Source organism: Arvicola amphibius, chromosome 15 (assembly GCF_903992535.2).
Source record: "Arvicola amphibius chromosome 15, mArvAmp1.2, whole genome shotgun sequence".
NCBI classification, from domain to species: Eukaryota; Metazoa; Chordata; class Mammalia; order Rodentia; family Cricetidae; genus Arvicola; species Arvicola amphibius.
Window position 1 is genome coordinate 48,992,172 of NC_052061.1, and position 18,688 is coordinate 49,010,859.

General features: G+C 50.3%; 2 protein-coding genes and 1 non-coding gene across 4 annotated transcripts in view; all 3 read left to right on the forward strand.

Annotated features, from left to right (window-relative positions):
* Window positions 1–1,147: 1,147 nt before the first annotated feature.
* Window positions 1,148–3,671, forward strand: Rpl13 (ribosomal protein L13). Its single transcript, XM_038312907.2, has 6 exons — window positions 1,148–1,202; window positions 1,419–1,528; window positions 1,615–1,756; window positions 1,957–2,130; window positions 2,587–2,643; window positions 3,471–3,671. The coding sequence occupies exons 2-6, from the start codon at window positions 1,425–1,427 to the stop codon at window positions 3,627–3,629; spliced, it is 636 nt and encodes a 211-aa protein (XP_038168835.1). The 5' UTR covers window positions 1,148–1,202; window positions 1,419–1,424; the 3' UTR covers window positions 3,630–3,671.
* On the forward strand, window positions 1,812–1,901 carry LOC119802359. The gene has a single exon (XR_005283378.1). It is a non-coding gene; the product is annotated as a small nucleolar RNA MBII-202 (small nucleolar RNA).
* A 12,384-nt stretch (window positions 3,672–16,055) lies between the features above and the next one.
* Window positions 16,056–18,688, forward strand: part of Cpne7 (copine 7) — a 17,445-nt gene continuing 14,812 nt past the window's right edge. For both annotated transcript variants that reach the window (XM_038313271.1, XM_038313270.1), the window contains exons 1-2: window positions 16,056–16,223; window positions 18,063–18,245. In XM_038313271.1, the coding sequence (XP_038169199.1) occupies window positions 16,056–16,223; window positions 18,063–18,245 (351 nt within the window). The remainder of the gene's footprint in view (window positions 16,224–18,062; window positions 18,246–18,688) is intronic.

Consider the following 18,688-nt stretch of genomic DNA (forward strand, 5'->3'; position numbering starts at 1 on the left):
CTAGAAGAGCAGATTACAGGTCCATGACACACCAGGCCCAACATTTAAAAAATGTATAGCTTTTTATAAAATTTATAGCATTTTCAAACTTTATAGCTCTCTTAACTATTGCTCCATTTCTACAGTTCCTATGATGGAACTTTCATCAGGATGAAATCTTTTAATTAAGGGTGGGGAGTGAAAGAATTATTAGCATACAGATGCAGGATAGGTATACATGTCTTGGCTGCTTCATGGTTCGTTGCCGCTGCCATTGTCTGGACAAATGCAATATATACATATGGTCACAGCCAATCCCGAGGAGTTACGTCTGGGCTCATCTAAATAAATGGGGAGCTGGGGCTGGAGAGACAGCTAAACAGTTACTAAGTAGTTACGGCTAAGTAGTTACAAGTTATTGCTTGTTCTTCCAGAGGTTCAGTTCACTCCCAGCAGCCAGGCAACTCAAAACTGTCGGTAACTCCGGTCCCGGGGCTCCGACGCCCTCTCCCGGTCTCCCTGAACGCTTCATTTACGTGATGCAGACGTGAGTCACTGAAACACTCATATCCATAAAGGAAAAAATAAAAATCTCCAAAAAAAAAAAAAAAAGCCAGGAATGGTAGTGTACGTCTGTAATCTTAGCTCCGAGAAAGAGAAGCGTTGAGTTCTAAGCAAGCCTGGACAACACAGAGAGACCACAGCTCTTAAAAGAATAATAAAGAACCGGGCGGTGGTGGTGCACGCCTTTAATCCCAGCAGTCAGGATAAGGACAGGCGGATCTCTGTGAATTCAGCCTGGTCTACAAGAGCGAGTTCCAGGTCAGGCTCCGAAGCTACAGAAACCCTGTCTCGAAAAAAAAAAAAAAAAAAAGAGGAAAGAAAGTTCCTGGGTGGGTGGGTAAAAAACACTGAACCCAGGAGGGAGAAGGAGTTTCAGGACTTTAATTCGCGGGTCTTTTGAGTTTTCCTATCTGGGCGCCTCCGATTCAGCAGGTCAGAGGAGGAAGCCTTCAAGGCCGGGAACCAGCAAAGAAACGGCCGCCACACATCCAGCGCGGCGCCCGGCCGCCGGTGGGCGGGTCCGCATGACGCCAGTTCCTCCGCTCCCTGTGCTGATTGGTTAGAGGGCGCCGGTGCTTGGGATTGGCCAGACTCTCGACAACCCCAGGGTGCTTTGCGGCGCTCGGTCCTTTCCGCTCGGCCGTTCCCCTGCACGGGAGGTGAGTCCCTGCTGCCGGGCCGCCACCATCGTGTCGCATCGGGCTCCATCGGGCTCCCTCCGCGGCCATCGGCGAGGAGAAGCTGCCCGCGCAGCTATGGAGGAGCCGAGGCGCCGACGGCATGGGGCCGGAGCCCGGGCAGGGGCGGGAGGACTCGGGGCGGGAGCTCGGGACTCTGGCCTTCACCCGCCGCCCTCCTCTCCCTCGCGGCCTTAGGCAGCCATGGCGCCCAGCCGGAATGGCATGATCTTGAAGCCCCACTTCCACAAGGACTGGCAGCGGCGAGTGGACACTTGGTTCAACCAGCCGGCACGCAAGATCCGCAGGTGCGGGCGCGGGCCTCGCGCGTTCCCGGGGCGGGGGCCGCGGTGCGGCGTGCGGAGCAGAGGTGACGCTTGTGCTTTTCCCGCAGACGCAAGGCCCGGCAGGCGAAAGCGCGCCGCATTGCCCCGCGCCCCGCGTCCGGGCCCATCAGACCCATCGTGAGGTGCCCCACAGTGCGCTACCACACCAAGGTCCGAGCTGGCCGGGGCTTCAGCCTGGAGGAACTCAGGGTGAGTGAGGTCGGCGGGGGGTCTGCGTTCGGCGCTCGTGGTGGGCTCGGTGCAATGATGACATTCTCCGGAATCGCTGTACTGTCTTGATGAAAGTACTTTTGAACCCTTTTCCATCTGAGGGCACCGAGCGAGCTCTCTCGGCTGGGGCAGCAGGGGAGGGCCTTCGAGGCGGTTCACCCACTTCCGTTTCTGGACAGGTGGCTGGTATCCATAAGAAAGTGGCTCGCACCATCGGCATCTCCGTGGACCCAAGGAGGCGAAACAAGTCCACCGAGTCCCTGCAGGCCAACGTGCAGCGCCTGAAGGAGTACCGCTCCAAGCTCATCCTTTTCCCCAGGAAGCCTTCCGCTCCAAAGAAGGGAGATAGTTCGGTGAGTGCTCGGTCTTCGGGGTGTCGGGTGGGGTTCAGCGTAGGTGAGTCTGTGTGCCTGGATCCAGCTCAGCTGAGGTGGTAGCCATGCAAAGATGAGGGGATTGGCGCATAACTGGGAAATGAGCGCTGCTGTGCTCTCCCGTCTCAATGACTTGGGGGCTGAGTGGCCCCCTACACGGTTATCCAGGAACAATTACGGTATTATAGGATAAAGAAGTGTGAGGCGAGTTTAACAGGGATCGATGGGTGTCTGTCTGATGTGCACTTCCTTAAAGTGGGATTGGATGAAGGTGGATTTGTTCAAGCAGGACCCTCTAGTAAGCCAGCACATAGGGGCCATGGAATGAGTGCTACAGGCCTAGGGAGCCTGCTCCTCAGGAGCAAAGCACACCACGGCCAGTGTGAAAGGCATGAGAAAGAAGCTGGACTCAACATTTCTTGTTCTTAAAAACAGGCTGAAGAACTTAAATTGGCCACTCAGCTAACAGGACCTGTGATGCCCATCCGGAATGTAAGTAGACACTTGGGCTGGGTTGCTGCTTTAGGCAAGATTGGCATCTAGTAGGGGTTGTGACAGACAGTGGAGGCTGCTGCGAGGAGACCCCCCCCCCCCCCAGTCTTTGTGTGCTTTGTTTTATAAGACCGGGTTTCTCTGAAACTGTCCTGGAACTCAATCTGTAGACCAGGCTGGTCTCAAACTCACAGAGATGATTCACCTGCCACTAGCTGGCAAACCTCCATATTTTTAAGGGATGTCCTTGACTTTCAGAAATTAGCTTGACCCTAAATCATCATTCCTTGTTTGGAGTGCTAGTGAGTGCTTGGGGCAGGTGTTTTTGTTCTTGTCTGAAGGGGGTGTGGATTATCCCTGTTACTGAGGTGGAATGCCATGATCAAAACCAATATTGGGTCGCATTTTCATGCTGTGGTCCATCACTGACGAAAGTCCAGGCAGGAGCCTGTAGTAAAGAACAGAGGCCATGGCACGGAGTGCTAATACAGAACCAGGACCACCATTCCCAGTGGCCTGGGCCCTCCTCAGTCCAGACCTGGCTGGCCTCGAACTCAGATCCACCTGCCTGTGCCTCCTGAGTGCTGGGATTAAAGTTGGGCTCCTTTACTGCCCAATCTTTGGGGACATTTTCCCATTGAGGCTCCCTCCTATGATCACTTGTTTGTATCCAGTTGGCATAAGGCTAGCCAAACCATGATCTCTCTGAAGTCAATGGCTCTAGTTATTTTCTGAGGTAGTGTCTCCATGTGTAAGCCAAAACTGGTGTAGACCTTGCTTTTGTAGTTTACGATGCAGTCTGAGCCACCTTGGCTTCTGTCTTCCAGGTTTATAAAAAGGAGAAAGCAAGAGTCATTACAGAAGAAGAGAAGAACTTCAAGGCTTTTGCCAGCCTTCGTATGGCCCGGGCCAATGCCCGGCTCTTTGGCATCCGAGCAAAGAGGGCAAAGGAAGCTGCAGAACAAGATGTTGAAAAGAAAAAGTGATGTGCTTTTGGGATATTGCAATAAATTTTCCATAAAGCAAAAGCTGGGCTTTTGTGCACTTTTTTTTTTTTTTTTTAAATCTTAAGTGCATTGGTATTTGCCTGTGTCTGTAAGGAGGCTGACTGTCCTGGAACTGGAGTTACAGACAGCTCAGTCTTCTGGAAGAGCAGCCAATATTCTTAATTTCAAGCCACCTCTCCAGTCTCCCCTGCATCTTTTTTCTTGGAGCAATGGCTTGTGTTTTGTCAGCTACTCTTGATTAGAGTGTGTTTCCAATAGATGTGGTCTCCATTGCCTCCCTGATAGTTGTATTTTGTCATTGTGAGTTGTGGCCACCGAAGAGGTGAAGGCTGCCTGTTAATACCAGCTGTTGATCTCAGGGCGCCTCGCATGGTGAGCACTGCAGCCCTATAAGTTTCTGGGTTTTTTTCAAAGCAGTTTCTTTGCATTAACATGTCAGGGCTTGGGGTGGCCAGTCTGCTGTATCAAGTGCAGTGTGCTCACCTGTGAAAGGCTGACATCTGGATGCTGTGGCTTGCCCTTTCTCTGGTTCTGAGGTGCTTGCCATCTGTCCTGATGCTGTGCTGCCTTGTGAACCCCATTCTGACCTGCTTGGTGTTTGAGGCTCTCTTCTATGTACAAACACCAGGGAGAGCCCCAGAGACAGGTTAGTGTTGACCAAGTGCCTGCCTTGTTCTGTGAAGCAGTGAACCAAACGCTGGCAGCTGCATTCCACATTTGAGGGATGGGGTGGTCTGGAAGGGTCATGGGCAACATGTTTACCTTTGAGCCCACCTCGCTAATCAGTGAGTAACTAAGCATTAGGAAGTGGGAAGTAACATTCCCTCCTAATTACACAGGTGGAGACATACCAGTGGTAGGTTCTCATCAATACTCTGAGTGACCACAAGGGGGCAGAACCCCCCCCCTTTTTTTTTTACATATTTGGAAAACTTGTAAGATTTCTTTTGGAACTTGATATGAGAGTATTAGGCCTTCTTTGCGTATGTGTGTGCACTATGTATAAATCTAGTGTCCACAGAGGAGTGTCTGAGGTTAAAGTTGTAAGCCGCCATCTGGGAAATGGGAATCAAGCTCTGTAAGAGCAACTCACCCACCAGGCCATTTCCAGCCTGTGGAGAACTTAATTTGATGCCAGCTTGTGAGTGCAGTTGAGCATCCTTTCATTTTTACAGATCAGCTCTGGTACCATGGGAGTTGCGAGCCATTTAGATTATTTAAAAATTATACAGTTCATAGCCAGGCGGTGGTGGTGCACGCCTTTAATCCCAGCACTCGGGAGGCAGAGGCAGGCGGATCTCTGAGTTCGAGACCAGCCTGGTCTATAAGAGCTACTTCCAGGACAGGCTCCAAAGCTACAGACAAACCCTGTCTCGAAAAACCAAAAAAAAAAAAAAAAAAAAAAAAAAATTATGCAGTTCTTTAAAGTTGTTCCCCCTCCCCCTTTTTTTGAGACAGTTTTACTCTAGCCTAGCTTTCCTGGAATTTGCTATGTGGACTAGGCTGGCCTCAAACTCAGACCCACCTGCCCCTGGCTCCCTTTGGCTTTAAAAATGTTTTTTATCTCGGCAGGCAGAGATGGCGCACACCTTTAGTTCCCCCTTAGGAGGCAGAGACAGGAGGACCCCTGTGAGTTATGTAGGTAGCCCTGGGAACCGGACACTCAGGCTTGCCATTGCCTCCTCAAATTCTGGAATAGGTGTGTGTGTGTGCCACCACTCCTGCATCTGCTTTTACATACATGTACATACCTTCTTGAGTCTATGGGCTGTAAGTTGCTGTAAGCTACCGCATGGGTGCTGGGAACCACTGGCCCTCTGCAAGAGGATCCGTTTGAATGGACAGACCTGTTGAGGGATGTATACACTGGGCCACTAGGTTGTCATGGAGGTGCGTCAGATCTCCCGGAACGGAGTTAAAGGCTCTTGTGAAGGTGCTGGAGAGATTGGCTCAGTGGTGTAAAGTGCTAGCTTCTCGCAGAGGACCAGAATTCAATTTCTAGCACCCGTACAGTTGTTCACAACCATCTACAACTCTAGTTCCAGGGGATAAGGCGCTGCCTCCTGGCCTATACAAGCAGGACGATCTCATGTACACAGACATACATGTAGACAAAACAAATACATTTTAAAAGATCCTTTAAAGACATTTGTGAGCCCTCAACCTTGGATGCTGGGAATCAAACCCAGGTCCTCTGTTGTAAGAGCAAGTGCTTTTAACCTGGGCCATTCCTCTACTCCCTTCTTGTTTTGATACAGGCTTTTATCACATAAGACTGCCCTGGAGTTCATTGTGGCCTTGAACCCTCAATACTGCTGCCAAAGCAGTACAGGCGTGTACTCTCCACTTTGGCTCTTATGCAGTAGTTTCAAGCTTGGAGGAGGCTAGAGAGAGAGCCCCGCTGGTAAAGTGCCTGTAAGAGTACCTGAAATCATTTCCCAGAAGCCACATAGTGTGGTGATGCAGCCTTGTAACTGATGACCTGAGCTTGATTCTAAGACACTCGGGATGCAGGGGAAGAACTGGCTCCTGCAAGTTGTCCATACACAGAAACAAAATGTAAGTGATCTCTTGATTTAAAAAATAATGGGGCTGTCAAAGGAGCTAGGTAACAAGGAGGACCCTAAGAAGGAGGCATGGGTCTCCCTGGGAAGAGGAATAGATGAGATGTCCTGGTAAACTGGGGGTGTGGGGGTACAGGGGAGGGGATGGTTGAGTTGGGGAAGGGATGGAGGGGGAGAACAATAAAAGAGATATCTTGATAGAGGGGGGGCCATTATGAGATTAGGAGGAAACCTGCTGCCAGGGAAACTCCCAGAAACCCACAAGGATGACCCCAGCTGAGACTTGCAACAATGGAGAGGGGGCCTGAACTGGTCTTCCCTTGTAATCAGACTGGTGACTACTCTGATTGTGATTATTGAGCCTTCATCCAGTAACTGATGGAAGCATACAGAAATCTACAGCCAAACACTGGACTAAGTTCCAGGAATCCAGCTGAAGAGGGGGAGGAGGGATTATTTGAGCAAGGGCAGTGGTCAAGATCATGATGGGGAGACCCACAGAGACAGCTGACCTGAACTGTGGGAGCTCATGGACTCTGGACCAACAACTAGGGAGCCTGCATGGGACCAGCCTAGGCCCTCTGCATCTAGGTGGCAGGTGTTTGCTTGGTCTTTTGTGGGGCCCCTAGCAATGGGACAAGGACCTGTCTCTGACGCATGAGCTGTCTCTTTGGAACTTATTCCCTATGGTGGGATGCCTTGCCTGGCCTTGATGCAAGGGGGAGGAGCTTGGTCCTGTCTCAACTTGATGTACCATGCTTTGTTGATTCCCATGGGAGGCCTTAGCCTTTCTGAATGGAGACGGAGGAGGAGTGAATGGGAGGGGGTAGAAAAGAGGTAGGGGAAGGGAACAGGAGGAGAAGAGGGAGAGGAAACTGGTTGGTATGTAAAATAAATAGATTAATTAATTAAAAAATAATGGGGCTAATGAAATGGCTCAGAGGTTAAGAGCACTAGCTGCTCTTCCAGAGGTCCTGAGTTCAATCCCCAGCAACCACATGGTGACTCACAACATCTGTAATGAGATCTGCTGGGGTACATGTAGGCAGAACACTGTAAACATAATAAATAAATCTTTAAAAATAAAAAAGATAAAACATATGGGATGGGGGTAAGGGTAAGGAACTGGGAGGATGGGAAGGAGGGGAAAGCTGCAGTTGGGATGTAATATATGAGAGAAAAATAAAATAAAACAGACACACACATAGGTCTAACTGGGTGTGGTAGCACACACCTTTGATACCAAGACTCGGAAGAGGTAGGCAGATCTCTGAATTTGAGACAAGCCTGGTCTATATATGAGTTCTAGGATGGCCATGTCTACATAGTGAGACTTTGTATCAAATTTTAAAAACAGTCTATTTAGTGGTGAAGCAAAGGATGTACTATGGGATGGGCAAGACTGTATTCCAAATCCTAGAAATTACTTCTCTCTGTCCTGAAATGGGTTCATGTAAAAACATTCCACTAGGACAATTTGCGAAGAGGAGAAAAAAACTAGGTTATTGATGAAAAGGACCCAAAAGAGAGGAGAGAAGCATCCAGACACCACTCCAGGACAGCTCTTGCTAAGAATATCATCAAAGCTCCAGATAAGTCAAGAGACTAAAATCAGCATGTCCATTACCTAGAGCCCACCTGAGTGTGCAGCCCCATGGTCTTTGTTCCTGCCTGCCACTTTGGCCCACACTGGTGGCCACTGCCACCTCAGCACCAGTCTCTCTTGGTCTCCTTGCTTTTGCCCAGTGGTCTTAGCTTTGTGAGGGCGCCTCCTGCAAGGGAGTCCTGCCAAGTGGCTTCTGGTGGGACATAGCAATGACCAGCTGCTGTCTGGGGCTTCTTCTCTTCCTTTCCTTCCCTCCTCTATCCTCTCCTTCCTCTTCTCTCTGAGGTCTTCTCCCTCTGCTGTCCTTTTTCTCCTCATCTAGCTCAGTCTCTCCCCTTTCTCTCCCCCTTTCTCACCTTCCCCTTTCCATCTTAGATTACATACCCTAGGGAAGCCAGCCTGGCTACCAGAGGGGTCCTGGAAGCAGACCTCTCCCACTGCATCTCAGGGTGACAGAGGCCAGACTTGGTACCTCAAGCCAAGGTTCTTCTTGCACAGGGACAACAAAATTGTGTGTAGGGTTTTTTGTTTGTTTGTTTTGTTTTTGTTTTTTTAATTTATGTTTTGCCGAGACAGGGTTTCTCTGTAGCTTTGGAGCCTGTCCTAGAACTTGCTCTGCAGACCAAACTGGCCTTGAACTCAGAGATCTATCATCTGACTCTGCCTCCCAAGTGCTGGGATTAAAGGCATGCACCTCCATTGGCCGGCTGACTGTTGTGTTTTGGCGCAATTTGTTTGGTGCAACCAGTAGTTAAATAAAATGTATGTAGTTTTGCTCTGTACGGTGGAGACTAAAATAGAAGTGAGTCTCACAATGACCTTAACCCCTCTGCTCACCCCAGCAGCCTACAGACAAATTAACTCAGCAAACAGCACTGTGCTTTTCCTGACTCTGCTCCTGGGTCCCCTCATGGTCACCGTGTGAAATCATGTCCCTTCTACTGTTTGTAACAATTACTCTTGACATCACCCTGCCCTGTGTGAGATCAAGGCCCACAGAAAATGGTGACTGCTTTAGTTCGTTTACCTGTGTGGGCCCTGGAAGGTGTCAAATCATCAGTGGAATGGGGGGCTCTGGGAAAGCCACATAGAAGAAGGGAATTGCAGAGAAAGCCCTTGGCTCCTAGGACAAACCTCAGAAGAAACAGGTGCTGGATGGTACAAGCTTGTGCCTGCCACTCAAGAGCACATTTAGGTGGATTCTGGGTGAAGTCAGGAGCTGACGTCTGCTTTTAACTCTGTTGACCAGAGGTCCCTCACACAGCACAAGAGCCTGTGGTTAGGTGCATTCAACCTTCCAAGGTCCAGTGGCTTCTGAGGCTTGGCTGAGCCAGGCCTCCAGCTGTCTTATGAGTATGTGAACATGGAAGACTAAAGAAGAGACAGAATGATGTCAGAAGTCAGAGGCATGTGCTCCTGGCATGCTGGGTCTGGGTACAGAGGGTTCCCATTTAGGAGTCCCAGGGGCTGGGGTACAGATGGTTCCCATTCAAGAGACCCAGGAGCTGGGTCTGCCTTAGGCAGGCTCCTGACACGAACCAACTCCACAGAGACCATAAGGACTGGGCCCTATCCATAGCAGGAGTCCCTTCTGGTTAGGCTTGAGTAGCCTGCACAGGGGGCAATAAATCTGTTAAGACATGTTTGGGGATTCTGAAGGTCAAAGAAGGCAAAAGTATGGATGGAATCCAGGTAGGGTGTCAGTTACCTCCTGCTGTGTGAGTCCCTGCACCCGGGAGCCCTCCCTGATCAGCAGGATGGACTGTGTCACCTGCTGGGAAACACAGGCTATCCAGCTCCTAGTAGTTTACATCCCCTGGGGCAGGAGGGACCCCAGAACATGGGCCTGTGAGTTCCTGCCGGCACATCCCTCAGAGGAGAAGGACCAGACTCCAGCAATAACAAATACAATTTTTGTTTTATTTTTCTCTGTATTTTGGCCAGTTGTGGATTCCTATAATGAAGAAGTTGTGGATTCTACAATTGAAGAAGGAGGAGGAGAAAGAGGAGGAGGAGGAGGAGGAGGAGGAGGAGGAGGAGGAGAAGAAGAAGAAGAAGAAGAAGAAGAAGAAGAAGAAGAAGAAGAAGAAGAAGAAGAAGAAGAAGAAGAAGAAGCAGCAGCAGCAGCAGCAGCAGCAGCAGCAGCAGCAGCTTCTTTGGTAAGAAACTGAGAGCATCACTACCTGACGGTGCAAGGGTAAGAATTTAGAATGCCGTTAGAAATTATACTGGTGTAGGGACGTGGCAGTGGAAGTATAGGGTGCCTGACCTATCAGACTAGATAATTCTCTGGTTTTACATACCAGACATGAATTCCTTCCTACTGAGTGAGCCTTAAGTATATATTTTTATTTGTTTGTTTGTTTGTTTGTTTATATACAATATTCTGTTTGTGTGTATGCCTGCAGGCCAGAAGAGGGCACCAGACCCCATTACAGATGGTTGTGAGCCACTATGTGGTTGCTGGGGATTGAACTCAGGACGTTTGGAAGAGTAGGCAATGCTCTTAACCTCTGAGCCATCTCTCCAGCCCGAGCCTTAAGTATAATTAAACAACAGCTGGTTACCCAAAAATACAAGTGTCACTACTGTACCCCTAGGGACATTTTCTGGTGCTGGTCATTGCTGCAGTTAGTAGACGTTATAGCTTGGAGGAACTATTGGCCCTTGCATGGCACCTTTGGACACTACTTGAGCTAGTCCTCAGGGAAGAGACTTCCAGGTCAGGTCCAGTTCAATTCCTCCAAGCCCAGTGACTTTAGCAGAAGGGTCTTTTTTTTTTTTTAATATTTATTTATTTATTATGTATACAATATTCTGCCTGTGTTTATGCCTGCAGGCCAGAAGAGGGCACCAGACCCCATTACAGATGATTGTGAGCCACCATGTGGTTGCTGGGAATTGAACTCAAGACCTCTGAGCCATCTCTCCAGCCCTAGCAGAAGGGTCTTACCTTCAAGTCCTGGGAGGCAGCCTAGAGCAACTGCGGTCGCCTGTATTATCTGGGGAGTCTTTGACTTCTCTGAGTAACAACACACAGGGAGGCTTCCCACACCTGTCACTGGGACTTTTGTTAGTCTTGTGGAGAACGTTATAGGCTAAGGAAACATCATGGCGCAGCGGGCAGAGAGATTGTACCAGTCAGAGAACAGGACATCTGCTGTGATATAGTGTCGTCTACAACATTGTCACCTAGACAAGATATGCCCAGTGACAACACCAGTTGACAGGCCAGTGTGGATTGTGCCAATTTTCTCCAGGGACAAGACCCCAGATAGGCTATCCCATCCCAAGCAGTCAGCCCTAAACACATACAAGCAACATGAAATGGACTCTGCAGGCTGTGTGTGTGTGGTGTGTGGTGTGTGTGTGTGTGTGTGTGTGTGTGTGTGTGTGTAACAATAATGATGAAAGAAAACCTGGCTGGTGGCACACTCCTTTAATCCCAACAGTCAGGAAGTGGGTGGATCTTTGTGAGTTTGAGGTCTTTCCGGTGTACAGAGTGAGTTCCAGAACAGCAAGAGCTATACAGTGAAACCCTAACTCGAAAAACAAAAAGTTAAATTAAACTGAAGAAGATGTTATGGATTTGAGAAGGAGTGGGAGGACACAGGAGAAGCTGGAGGGAGAGGCAGGGAGGGATGTAAATATGGTATTCAGGTACGAAATTCTCTCTTTTTCTCCCTGTTTTTTTATTTTCTTTGTTTTTTGTTTTTGTTGGTATTTGTTTGTTTGTTTGTTTGTTTTGGTTTTTCCAAGACAGGGCTTCTCTGTGTAACAGACCTAGCTATCCTGGAACTAGCTTTGTATGTAGACCAGGCTGAGCTCGAACTCACAGAGATCCATCTGCTTCTGCCTACCGAGTGATGGGATTAAAAGCGTGCACCACCACCACCTGGCATTGTTTGTTGTTGTTTTTTTTTTCAAGACAGCTTTCTCTGTGAAGCTCTGGCTATCCTAGAACTCACTCTGTAGGTCAGACTGTCCTCAAACTTGGAGATCTGCCTGCCTCTGCCTCCAAAGTACTGGGATTAAAAAAGTGTGCACCACCACTGCCCCAGTTCACGGATGAAAGTCTCAAAAAAATCAATAAAATAAATAGTATACTGATACTTACCTAAAACACTGGGGAAAAAAAATCACATAAGAGGTTTGGAGAGGCCAGGTGGTGGTGGCACACGCCTTTAATCCCAGCACTCGGGAGGCAGAGGCAGGCGGATCTCTGTGAGTTCGAGACGAGCCTGGTCTATAAGAGCTAGTTCCAGGACAGGCTCCAAAACTACAGTGAAACCCTGTCTCGAAAAACAACAACAACAAAAAAAGAGGTTTGGAGAGATGGGTCAGTAGTTGAAAGCATTGTTGTTCTTGCAGAGGACTTGGGTTTGGTTCTCAGCACCAACATGGCCATGGTTTGTACTACCTGCCTGCAACTTGGTCCGTGGTATTTGGCAGCCTCTCTTGGCCTCCAAGGGCAGCAGGCACACACATACAGGCTAAATACTCAAGCTCATAAAAGAAACACATAAAACATATGTTCTGGGGCCGGGCGATGGTGGCGCACGCCTTTAATCCCAGCACTCGGGAGGCAGAGGCAGGCAGATCTCTGTGAGTTTGAGACCAGCCTGGTCTACAAGAGCTAGTTCCAGGACAGGTTCCAAAGCCACAGAGAAACCCTGTCTCGAAAAACCAAAAAAAAAAAAAAAAAAAAAAAAAATATATATATATATATATATATATATGTTCTGTTATATTGTTTCCTATAGTTTGCAATTATATCTGAATTAAAAGGAAAATAGTATTTATTTTGTTTAGTTTTTAAAATTTATTTTATGTGCATCGGTGTTTTGCGTGCATGTGTGTCTGTGCGCTACATAGGAGAGCTCGAGGAGGCCAGAGAGAGCATGGGCTACCCTGGGAGTGGAGGCACCAATGGCCATGTGTCCTCTAGATGAGGTCTCCTGAGCCGTCTCTTCAGCCCCAATAACACTTGCTTCTCTTGCAGAGGACCTGGGTTCAGTCCCCAGCACTCACATGGTGGCTCACAACTGTTTGTGACTCCAGTTCTAGGGGATCAATATACTCTTCCGGCCTCCAAGGACACTAGGCATAAATGGTGCATGTACACATGCACAAGCCGGCAAACACTCACACACATAAAAATTTAAAATATTTTTAAAAAGAAAGCCCTTAGGCATGGTGGTGCACACATTTAATTCCAGCACTTGGGAGGCCAAGGCTACAAAGAATCATAATACAAAACAAAATAAAAAGAGAACAAAATTTCCTTTACAAAAAATCAACCAACCAAACAAAACCCCATCAACTAATGAAACATTTTTGCATTTAAAAACCTAGAGGGATAAATATAAAACGATAATGGTGTTTATGTCTGGGTGCTCAATTTAAAATGGTTTTTTTGCTCGGTTATCAGTGTTTTAACATTTCAGCACTGACATGTGTTATTTCCTGTATGGTAATAACAAAACATACTCATTTCCTGTGACTGGCTAGCAGAAGCACCCGAGGCAGCAGAAGCCAGGAGCAGAAGGAATTCGTTGCTGCCTAGTGCTGGGAAGCAGGGTGTACCTCATCCTCCCGGCCTTTGGGCTGTTGACCTGGCGCTGAGGCAGGGGCACTGGCCCAAGCACCAAGTAGACCAGGGCTGCAAGAACACCAGCTCATCACCCATAGTTTCTGTCTGTTTCTCTATTAGAGCAGTCAGGGCCACCAGGAGCCAGCAAACACCAAGCTAGCTTCCAGCAGGTTGATTAAAACCTTTGGTCTGGGATTTCAGCTCCCAATCTGCTTGAGTCTTCTGAGCTCTCTCTCTCTCTCTCTGACTAACCCTCTGTCTCTTGTCCCAAAGCTGTGCTATTGTGAGGGGAATGTTCAACCAGACTCGGGGTGAAGCACTGAACCCTTCAGAAAGGCAGGTGACTTTGGACCAGTTCCTGAACACTCTGCTGTTTTATTCAAGTCTATTTATTTATTTATTTTGTTTTTTGAGACAGGGTTTCTCTGTAGCTTTGGAGCCTGTCCTGGAGCTAACTCTTGTAGACCAGGCTAGCCTCGAACTCATAGAGATCTGTTGATGGAGCGGTGGGGCTGCGTCCCGCCACCCAGCTAGCTTTACACCCGAAATAATTACACGGAAACTGTATTCATTTAAACACTGCCTGGCCCATTAGTTTCAGCCTCTTATTATCTAATTCTCACATCTTGCTTTAACCCATATTTAGTAATCTATGTAGCACCTCGAGGTGGTCGCTTACCAGGAGAGATCTTGACCTGCGTCTGTCTTGGAGAGGAGAAGCATGGCGACTGTTTGAGCCATCTGCCTCACTTCCTTCTTCCTGTTCTGTCTACTCCACCCACCTAAGGGCTGGCCTATTAAATGGGCCAAGGCAGTTTCTTTATTAACGAATGAAATCAACACAAACAGAAGACTCTCCCACATCAGAGATCCGCCTTCCTCTGCCTCCCGAGTGCTGGGATTAAAGGCGTGTGCCACCACAAACCAACGGGTTTCTCATTCTTTTTGCTCACGTTCCATGCTGAGAGACCAAGAGGTCAAGGGTCTGACCCAGCATGGTGGGTGCCCAGGGAACCAGGCTCCAGGAGGATCATAGGTGCCTGTGAACAGAAAGCCACCATCACAATCCCATAAACAGGGGGCTGGAGAGATGGCTCAGAGGTTAAGAGCACTGCCTGCTCTTCCAAAGGTCCTGAGTTCAATTCCCAGCAACCACATGGTGGCTCACAACCATCTGTAATGGGGTCTGGTGTCTCTTCTGGTGTATGTATGTTAACAGACCATTGTATGCATAATTAATAAATAAATAAATAAATATTTTAAAAAAAAAAAAAAAAAAAAAAAACAATCCCATAAACAATCGGTGGGCTAAGGGTGGAATCTCCCAATCCTGGAAGACGAAAGGCTGAGAGGCCTAGCGCCACCCAGGCTGGACTCAACAGGAGAGAGTCCTGCGTGGGGCCAGTTGGAGCAGGTGACACAGAGCAGCTGGGGAGGTTGGAAGGGAACAGATGAGTTTCCAGGCATCTTTTAGCAGCAGCAGGAAGTGGAGGTTAGGTTCCAGAGTCCCTTATGCTCAGCCCAGAAGACCCTTGACTAATGGGATGGGGATGCCCCATGTGCCAAGCTGATGGAGGAGACATTACCCCCCACCACATCTTGTCAGTTTCCCACCTCTCCGAAGGCTACTGCTGCTTCCTCCCACACCCTCCTCCCACCACCCTGTCTTGGTATTGATCACCTTTGACCCCAGAATCTTCTGGAGTCCTGCTTGTTGATGCTTAACATGGCTGACTCCACTCATACAGGCACCCATACCCTGCCCTGAACTTGAGATCTCCTGCCATCTTCACCTCGGTCTCCTGGTCTCCTTTACCCCCCTCCTCCGGTGACTGTTGGTCAGGTCTCTGCCCTATATTTAGGCAGAAATTGGCAAGGAGAATGAATGGGCTGGGAGGTGATTTCTGTCGTAGCCAACACCTCCTCTTCTGAGTGCCTTTCTCTGGAGAGGAGAGGAAGGGTACCAGAGGGAGAGGGAATGAATCTCCCTTTCCACCTGGGGGTGATTGTGGACGCGCCAGGTAAGAGTGGCTGGGAGAGAACTGAGGGTCCTTCTCTGACCCTCAGTCATAGTTTCTACCTCGGGCCTACAAATCCTGAGAGATAGGGACACCCTTCCTGCTGCCAGCTTGCACCTGGCAAACAGTGAGCTCCCACTAAGTTGCTCACTGATTCAGGTAACAATCCTAGGAGTGCAGAGCTTTGGTGCGACCCTGGGGTGGGTTGTGCCTCTCTCCGAGACTGTCTGGACCCAAACTCGGTGCCTAGGTTTCAGCAGTGCGGAGCCTCCAGCCCGGAATGAACCCTATAGAGACACCACAATCTCACCTTGCGTGTAACCCAGACCCCTATCTCTCAGCTTGGGTGCAGAGATCGAAACCCAGCTCCAAGGGGGCGGCTCTCTGGGTTGTCTGCTCTCTGCTTAGTCCCAGTGCTTTTCTCCTATGGCCCCACCCCGGCCCCGCCCCTTCGCAGTCCCCTCCATCCCTTCCCCGCTGCATCGCCGCCCCACAGCCCCAACGCTGTGGCGGCCGCCCGAGACACGTGTGCCCGTGCCCGGCGGGTGTGCGGGGGAGCGCGGCCACGCCTGGCCCGGCCACCATTTCTCCGGCGCCCACCGGTTCGAGTGCTGAGCCTGAGGCATGAGCCGGGACTCGGAGCGCGCGGTGGCCCCGGGGGTGGTGCCTGCACCCTGCGCCTCGAAGGTGGAGCTGCGGCTGAGCTGCCGGCACCTGCTGGACCGGGACCCGCTGACCAAGTCAGACCCCAGTGTGGTGCTGCTGCAGCAGGCACAGGGCCAGTGGCTACAGGTAGGGCGGCCAGCGTCCTGGAGCTGGGCATCTGAAGATCTAAGTGTGAATTGAGATTTGGGGCGCTGGCAAGGTTGTCCCCAAACTGGGGCTACTAGGGCAAAAGAGGTGTCCACCTGCTGTGAGAAGGGCGGGGCAACAAGGGAGCAGCAGCTGAAAGGGATCTTGGTGGAAAGTGCTCAGAAGTGCAGCAGAGGGTCTCAGGCTGGGACCGTGGAGCTAGAACGAAGTGCCCAGGCTAGACTAATGAGCTCAGGAGGGAGTGCGGCTCAGAAACGGGGTGGGGGCGGGAGAATAACAATGCCTGAGGCAGGTATAGGGGCTGTTTAAGGTCACAGGGTCTCCCCTCCATTGGCTGCCATAGCTATGCGCTTCTCACCCATGAAACAGAGGCACCTTAAGTAGGGTGGCCGGTGGTGTTAAGGCTGCTAGCTAGACCTCGCTGGTTGGGTAGAATGAAGCTGGGCAGGGCTGGACAGCGACTCCATCTTTCAGATTCAAGTCGCCCTGGCAAGAGGACTGCCCAGCCCTATCACCTGTCTCCTCACTGGTTAGGAGAAATTGCAAATTACATGTAAGCGGCTCCCCTTGTGGGCAGCAAGCCCCTCCCCACTCCTTAATGCCCCCTGCCGACTCAGATGTGAGTGCCTGCCTTCAGCGTGGGGTTTTTCCACTGGACCCCATAAACCCAGGGTAGCCAGCATCTTCAGGGAAGGGTGCTTCCCCAAAGTCTCTAGCTTTCATCAGCCCTTGGCTCTTAGTTCTGGGCCAGGGTCAGGGATTTTGTCCATGTTCTGTGCTGCACAAAGCCGTTTCTCACCATCTCCCATGGGGTACTGGCTTTACCTCAGGAGTGAGAAACTAACAGGCACAAAAGACCTGAGCCTGTTAGAGTGCCCCCAAACATCAGCTCCAGGGCACCCCTTGGTTGTGGCAGTCATGTACAGGAAGCAGGGGAGAAGAGCCAGGGAAGGTGTTAGGCAGACCCTGAGACTATTGTGGGGATAGCCAGGGAGCCTAGGGTGTGCAGAAGACCCAAGCTGTGCAGGGGGAGACATTCTGGGGCTTACTCTGGCGTCTCAGGGTATTTTTAGGCTCTGGGGCTGAGACATCTTGTGGTTCACTGACCTTGAAGATTAAGGGCCTGCCCCAAGCCATGTGTTTAAATTCCTAGACGGTACTGGGGGGCTTCTACTACTCCAGGCTATTTAAGGGCCATCTTGTGACCCAGGTCCTCCCATAGCATTTTGTTGCTTGGTCTGCTTGCTGCCTGGTGCGTGCATTTCTGGGAAGGGCCCATGCAGACCCTTGTTGTGTATGCAGAAGCCTCCATGGTGAGGGGATTTGATAGTCTGTTAGCTGAAGTTTTCCATTGGTGTATGTACTGGAGGAGGGCGCTGAACTCAGTGGGAGAGGCTGGTGAACCCAAGTCCCTCCAGCAGGGACATCTCTTTGCCACTCAGCTGAGTGCTGGGGAAAGGTCTCTGCATTGGGCTTGTCCTGCCCAGGGCTGGAATCTGATTCTGTCCCTGACATCTTGGTCCTTGGGCAGAACTCTGCTGGTCTCTGAGCCTCAGTTTTACCATCTGTAATGTAATGTGGGGATAGGCAGGCAGTAGTGGGCACGGGATGAGAGGATACCGAGAAACGGTAGCCTGGCCAATGGAGTGACCCTTCTGGGCCCGCAACCCTCTGTACACCGGTAGGAGATGGACCTCATCGGTGGAAAACAGGCTTGGAACGGCGCAGATGAGAGGGAGGGGAGATGGCAGGAACCCAGGTAGATCTGTGGGGAGGTCCCACCTGCGGGGTTGGCTCACAGGACGAGGCTTGTTGCAGGTGGACAGAACCGAGGTGGTGAAGAGCAGCCTGCATCCCGTGTTCTCCAAGGTCTTCACTATCGATTACTACTTCGAGGAGGTGCAGAAGCTACGATTTGAGGTGTACGACACCCACGGGCCTAGTGGGCTGAGCTGCCAGGATGACGACTTCCTGGGTGGCATGGAGTGTACCCTGGGGCAAGTGAGTACCCACCGCCTGGGGAGGGAGCAGGTTAGGAGCAGCTTCTAGTGCCCTCTACGCAGGGATTCCGCAGGGATGAGCTTCTGGCCCTGCTCACCTCTGCTTCTCTTGAAAAGGACTTGCTTGTTTGAGACAGCCCAGGCTGACTTTGAAGTTGGGATCCTCCTGCCTCAGCCTCCTGGGTGCTGCTGTTACAGGAGTGCTCCAGCATGTCCTCTTCTTACAAGTTGTGTTGTTTGTTTTAGACAGTCTCACTATGTAGTCCTGGCTGCTCCACCTGGCTCTGTCTCCCAAGTGCTGGCATTATAGGTGTGTGGCCCCTTACCAATTTTTTTTTCCCACAAGAAGCCGTGGGAGGGAGGGACACACACACACACACACACACGGTTCGCACAAACAGCACACAGACACACGGGATTCGAACTCGCGGACACACGCACACG

What these genes read in the sequence shown, in the direction of transcription:
- Rpl13 (XM_038312907.2), top strand. Translation starts at nt 1,425, where the DNA reads ATGGCGCCCAGCCGGAATGGCATGATCTTGAAGCCCCACTTCCACAAG. An exon ending in CCGGCACGCAAGATCCGCAG is followed by an intron (nt 1,529 to 1,614) that starts GTGCGGGCGCGG and finishes CTTTTCCCGCAG; the next exon opens with ACGCAAGGCCCGGCAGGCGA. An exon ending in CTGTGATGCCCATCCGGAAT is followed by an intron (nt 2,644 to 3,470) that starts GTAAGTAGACAC and finishes TCTGTCTTCCAG; the next exon opens with GTTTATAAAAAGGAGAAAGC.